Here is a 7,038-nt window from a genome sequence, read left to right on the forward strand (position 1 = left end):
ACCAAAATTTTCCCAAATTTGAGAAAAACATTAATCTATATATCCAAGAAGTTTGATAAACTCCAACTACAGTAAACTCAAAGGGACCCAAACTTAGACACATCATAATTAAACACTTGAAAGACAAAAAGAACCTTGAAAATGCAAAGATTCATCACATACAACAGATCTCAATAAAATAAATAGCTGACTTTCCATGGAAGCCAGAAGACAGCAGAATGGCATATTCAAAGTGCTAAAAGAAAATGACTGCTAAGTGTTTATATCTGACAAAATTATCCTTCAAAACGAGGGTGAAATTAATCTATTAGAAAAAAATAGACTTAAAAACAATATCAATTTAAAATGAAAATTCTTACTGGAGACTAAAAAGGACATTCAACAAAGATACAAGGATCAATTCATCAAAAAACTATAACAATTATAAACATATATGTATCTACCAACACACCCCCAAGTACATAAAGCAAAAAATGAGAATCAAAGGGAAAATATACAATTCAACTACAATAATTGGTGACTTCAAATCTTTACTCCCAAGGTGGGGGAAGGGGTACAAGGCAGCTTTCAGCCTCTGTGTGTTTAGAACTGTCCAACAATGGAAGGCATCTACCTTAGAAGGTAGTTTAACAAACCGCTGTTTCTCTCCCAGTGTGTGGGGGAGTGGGGATCATAGGTACCCCAGAGGCTCATCAAAGCATCCTCAGCCACTCCAAGGCCAAGCAGGCTTCCCCAGGGGATTTCTGTAAATATAGTAGCATGTTTTTCTTCCTCTCCATTACATTTCCAGGATTATTTCAAATATTTTTATAGTTGAAGTCTCTCACTTCCACCTACAGATCACCACTCAATCTGATGCTTTTCTCAGTTACCTAACTGAAAGAAATGACTGCCTCCCAGTGTGCCCTGGCCAACCCACAGGCAAGGGTTAGGCTCAGAGGAGGTAGTGATGCAAAGTGGGCCTTTGGCCAAACAGTGAGGCCATTCCAGCAGTAATCCAGAGAACCCACATCTTCAAACATTTCAAGCAGCAAACGCATCAAACCAACAGCCTGATGATCAGATGGCCATCGATTGCTAGAAACAAGTTCCCTTCCTACCCTTGGGGAGAGGCAGAGCCTATAGGGACCAAGATCCCCACTCCCAGGATGGGAGAATTTGCCCCAGACACAGCTAAGGAAGTCCGAATATAGGATGTTAGGTTCAATGCCTTACAATACAGAGGCCACTCATCTCTCTGTTTAACTTAGCTTCTGAAATCATTCTTGATAATGAGATCTGGCATGCCTCTATTTTATTTCCTGCTACACAGTAGATAAGAGTAAAAGTTCACTGAGAGAGCATGAGAAATTAAGATGACAGTGAGAGTAGTCATTAAGAGTAGTCATTACCTGGAATATGATTTGACTTGCTTCTTGGCCTTCAAAAATAGAAAATGTCATGGGTTTCAGGGGTCCACTAAACCTCCCTTCTTGGCCATACCCAGTTGTCTGTTAAAAAAATAAAATGAAAATTAACATTACCATATATTATGAATGTATATATGTCACTTGCTGATTTTATTGTGGCTTCCAAGACTGATATATAAAACATAAGATTTTAACCTGGCTCAAAGCAATATGAAATCTAGTCAAAATAGTCAGAAAGAACCCTGCTATCTCTTGAGGCTCTACTATGTCAGTGGTTTGCTATGAACCTTGCATTGCTTTTCTCATTTAACCATTCAAGCAATGGCCCTATAGGAGGAATATTAACTCTCATCTTACAAATGAGGCTCAGAAAAGTTAAGCTACTTGTTCAGAGTAAAATTTATAAGTGGTTGACACAGCACATACATGCGGATCTAACTGAACAAAAGCTCATGGTCTTCCCACAGTGCCTTCTAAATTCTAGATGGTTTAACAACAGCTTCTTAAAACATCTCCCTTTACTTCTGTTAGCTCATAAGGAAATTCATGAAAGATTCCCTAAACTCTAGAGCTTATAGTCTCCCCAGAGACAATTGGGTTTGTAAGGGGAAGAAAATATATGCAGATATGTTTAGTACAATGCTTGCATGACACATAATTACATGGTAAATTCATTCAAATTTGATTTGAATTCGAACTGTAACTTTAAGAAAAGCTTACTGTTTAACATTTGTTTAACTATCTTTACTCATTTAGAAAAAAATTAAAGCACAGAATGTTTTCTTCAATCAGTAGCCCCACACCAATTCGAATTTTCAAAGACCCTGAACTTAAAAGGCAAGGAACCCTCTGCAGATGCCCAAATCCAGGGACAATAAGAAGAGCTCACACTCACTAAGTTATTATGTGCTGAGCTCTGTCCTAAGCATAGTTAATCCTAACAACAACCATAAGGAGGTAAATTATTGTTAGCTCATTTTACAGGTGATGAGACTGAGACACAGAGAGGTTAAGTATTTTGCTCAGGTAGTGGCAGGAAGCAAGATTCAAACCTGAGACTCTAAAACTGGCCATCTCAGTCACTACCCACAAGAGGAAACAAAAGCAGCAGAGATGTGTGGGAAGGTATGACTCCTATCATTCCCAACCAGGTAAAATGGGGAGCATTCGGCAGCAGCCCCTGCCATCCCTTAGTTTCTAGGACAACTGCTCTCTGAAGGGAAACTGAAGGCAGAGTGGAGCCGGTGGCACACAGGAAAGGACAGCCAGCCAAAAACCCACCCATGGAGGGGTATGCTCTGGGAGGAGGGATTTAGCCCTCATACTTGATGCTGGTCTCCTCTCCTTCCTGAGTGGTTCTTCAGACTCCTACTTATAGTGAAAATTAGAGGTGGGATAGGTTAGAATCAAAAGCATGTGGCAAGTCAATAGCTTTTGAGCTAGTCAGATAAAACTAAAAAAGTAAGAAGTGGAGAGGAGAGGGGTTTGTGCAGGGGAGAATTTGTTTTCTGTTTCTTTAGGGAGAGCAAGTATATCCTTGGCATGGAAATGCTGGCAATAACCCAGAAACAGTTAGTATGAGAGTGATGGGGGGAAATTATCTTACACTAGATCCTTGGGTTAATTGAATCTTAAGTTGATAATGGTTGTCTGGTAAAGGAACGATAACAAATGAGAATACAGAGGGATTTGGAATTTGGTCCCCTCTTCTTCAGATTTATGGCAGGCCCTTGGATTAGCTGCTCCCAGCCATTGTCAACTTCTCTCCCATGGGAAACCAAGTGGTCTCTTTCCTAGACTCCTTTGCAGCTAGGAGGACAGCCAAGTGAACCATTCTGGTTCATGGAAAAAAAAAAAGAAAGTCTCCTGGGGAGTTCTGGTCAAGCTTTTGTTTTCCTGATGAAAAAAGACAGATGTGGCTGGCATTGCCCTTTATCTCCCCTGCTGTCACTCAGATAATGGACCTTGTGTCTTTAGCTATGGCAGCCATCATGAAACCATGAAGGGACAACCCAGCTCAGAAAATGATAAAGCAAAAAGAAAGAAGCCTAAGTCTCTGATAACATCACAGAGACTGAACCTGCCCTGGACTGCCCACTTCAGGCTCCTTGTTATCTGAGGAAAACAAACCCCTAGTGAAGATCTCTAAAGTTAAACGTCCTGTTACTTATAGCTAAAAGTACTCTATACTAAAACAATAATTCTATAGCCAATAATTCTATAGCCTCTAGCTCATCTCTTACTTTCTAAGTTAATCTTCCTCTGGGGGATCTTCCTTCCTTCCACTCCTTTACTACATCTTCTTCAGGTCCATTAGCTCCTCTGGAAGTTGGGGCACAAGAACTGGGTGAAGATGGCCAGGTGCTGCCATGTTTGGTCCCAGACGAGGGCAGTGATTTCTGTGGAGCTACTGTTTGACAGAAAACTCCTTTCATCAACTTGCCACTTACATCAGCAAGTGGCCAGCCTTTCAGTTGATCATACCAGTGATGGCATCCAGAGGAAAACTGCATTAGTCAAGCAAACCTCACATAAATCCTGCATTCTTTCTACATGGACAAGCTGGCTTACCTATCAGGAAAGGAGGATACATCTCAGTTGCAGGGTTCAAAGTTGGGTTCCTATATTGAGGCAACAAATCTTTTTTCCTGCCCATTAACACAGCTATCTAGACTACAAAGACTTCAAAATCCATGCGCACACCATGAGTCATCAGATCATGCTGCCAGAATTGAGAAGGACAGGGTGGTAGAAACATATGAAAGGGCCAGAGGGTTTATGTAGGAGATGGAGGTAATAACATTCACCATCTTGTACGAAGAGGGGAAAGGAGGGATAGAAAATGAAACAGACAGTTCTGAGTGTTCTTCATGTGGCAGGTATGGAACTAGACCCTCCACACACATCATTTCTTCTGGTTTTCATCAAAATCAGGAAAATATCTCCAGAGAAGTCCCACAGCAGAAACACAGATACTTGGCTTTACAGTGGGATAGAGCCAGCTCTGTTGAACCAAGCCCCGACTCTGAACTATGTTGCTACACTGCCTTCCAGGCCATCAAAGGATGTGCAATTGCCAGATCTGCCTGCCTGGTAGCCACTCTCATTGCATTTTCCAGCAAGTGTTCTCTGAATTGATTACATAGTATTTATTCCAAGATATTCTTCCTTCTGGAAGAATCATAGTCCCAGGCAAAACTCTAAAATAGGTGATTTCTCCTTGATTTCCCTTCCTCCCTATTCATCACCTTTTCCCAAACCCTGGATTACTTACTTCCTCTCTCTTCAATACCTTTACAATATATTCATGCAGTGTTTCTAACCCCTTTATGAAAACCAGTTCTCAGAAAGTAACAGAAGAATCATTCACAGTATAGAATAAATGACTGGCGATCATTTTAAATTACTACCTCTGCTGAAGAAAGCAGTATGGTAAAGGCAAAAACTCCAACTAAACTTCCACTCTTCATAAGAGAGGGTTTGGGAGTAAAGATGGGTGGAGGCAGGAGAGAGAAGTGGCTCCATCTTAATGTCCCTGAAATCCCACCACAGAATTAGCAATTTCCCTCCTTCAACCAAAGGCAGCTGTGCTTTGTGACTATCTCCTGGGCAAAGGTCTTGCTATCAACAGTGTTTGGACAGTATTTCTTACTATAGGTAGAAATCTCACTGGGATGAGAGCAGAGAGAAGGAAAACTTATTTTCAACTTTTATCCAAAAAGAAGAATGCATGTACATTCTTAGACAAAAAGCAGATGAGCCCACTAATACCAAATTATTGATAGAATCTTCTCTTTCTCTCCCTTAGATCTCATTGTTGTTTCCTAATATAAGCCCATAATTATGAATTTAATTTCTACCTTGTTCCTGGCACTGTGCTATGTACTGAAGTTGCGAAGATGACTAAAATACAGTCCCTTCCACATGGAGGTCAGAGTCTATTTAAGTGTAGACACCGAATATTTAAAACCCTGTAGTAATGATAAGAGCTAATATTTAATGAGTGCTTAGACTATGCTAGTCACTAATCTGAGGGCTTTAAAAATGTGTTGTCTCATTTAATTGCCACAACGTTCTATAGGCAAGTAATCTTTCAGACCCATTTCACAGTGCAGAAAACTTAGGTTCGATGCTTAAGTAACTCACCCAAATTCCTATCACGGGTAAGTCACAGTGCCAAGTTTGAACCTAGATCTGACTTTACTATAACTGTATGATATATAGATAGCAAAGGTTGTTTCAGAGAGTAGGAAGAAGAGAGAAGTCAAGTGGGTATGTTTAATCCAGTTCTTAAGTAATCCTGTGACAAGCTTTGAGCCCTTGGTTTTTGAGGATATGCGTTGCTCATAAAATTTTAACTACAGGTTATCCACTCCTGGCCCTCCATCCCCAGGAGAAAAGCTGTGATATTTTCACAAGTTTCATTCTACTTCACTCTAAATATTTTGATCTGTGTGGGCTCTAGAAAGTTCTCTGAGACTTGAAATTTATATGTTACTTTATATGTTAAATTTATATGTTACAGAAGAAAGTAACCAAGATTTGAGGTGTGAGCATCTAGAGATGTGAGCATCACCTTCCTTCTAAGGTAAAAGCAAATGCTTCTCCATAATCTTGCTTCATAATACAACAAATTGGCAAGTGAATGACATTTATGGAGCTCATGAGTAAAATCAGGATAGCATCTCATTATCTGAGGTCAAGGGTTGGATTTCTTCAAATTTCATCCATCTCCACTGTTTACAAGCCTGTCAGTAGGCTTAGCTCAATAAATGGCTAAAGACAAATTTAACTAGGAAACTCCAAAACATTTATAGAAAGAAAAGTACAGAGTAGAGCAGGGTTGAAAATAGAGAAAATTATTTTCTTCGTGTTTCACTGGTAATTTTTCATGGTCAAAGTAAAAAAAAAAAAAATGGTCAAGATTAAGGGACTCAGACTAACACATGTGGCAATATGCTTTTATTTCCTGATTCCCTGACATGAAAATCTAAACTTGAGTAGATAGATTTTTTTTACACTTTGCCCATTAAGTGCTATTGGCTTTTAAGAACTAAGGAGAAAATACAGACATATGAGTTGTAGACATTCTATTAAAAATCTCACTTTGGGGCAAACATTGAATTCTGATAGACTCTTTTTTTAAGTGATAACCATTGCTTCTCTGGTTTGGGGTATAAGGATGGCGAAAAATATCTTAGTAAATAAATAAAGAACATCCTCTTCTCTTACCAAATAAAGTGTAAGGAAATATAAGCAGTGCAGTTGTGCTTGCACCATCATGGTTTTCTTTATTCAATCTCCTGTGAATAAACCAGAGATAAAAGCAATTAGTTACCAGTCTGTTGAAATTATGTCCTTCCAACCACAAAGGATCATTGGACAATATCCAGTTACAACATAGTAGAATGGGAACCCTAAAGGCCAGTATCTCCTCTGCTTGGAACAATCTAGTCTTCCAGAAGCTTCACAATACCTCACCTATAGCAATGTACGAGTCAACATACCAAATCAAGCTCATGCTTCTTCCATTTCTTTAATCACTCCACTTTATTATAATCTTCTTTTAAAGATCTTAAATAATAGATGATAAATATAATTTTCACTCTTGCTACATGGATGGGGAAGC

At 39.3% G+C, this 7,038-nt stretch overlaps 1 protein-coding gene across 1 annotated transcript in view; it reads right to left on the reverse strand.

Annotated features, from left to right (window-relative positions):
• CDH17 (cadherin 17) overlaps window positions 1–6,692 on the reverse strand; it is a 44,705-nt gene extending 38,013 nt beyond the window's left edge. The window contains exons 1-2 of the mRNA XM_006906814.1: window positions 6,642–6,692; window positions 1,392–1,490 (exon numbers count right to left, since the gene is read on the reverse strand). Coding sequence (XP_006906876.1) covers window positions 1,392–1,490; window positions 6,642–6,692 — 150 coding nt within the window. The remainder of the gene's footprint in view (window positions 1–1,391; window positions 1,491–6,641) is intronic.
• Between the last annotated feature and the right edge of the window lie 346 nt (window positions 6,693–7,038).

The sequence above is a fragment of the Pteropus alecto genome, unplaced genomic scaffold (assembly GCF_000325575.1).
Source record: "Pteropus alecto unplaced genomic scaffold, ASM32557v1 scaffold51, whole genome shotgun sequence".
NCBI lineage: Eukaryota > Metazoa > Chordata > Mammalia > Chiroptera > Pteropodidae > Pteropus > Pteropus alecto.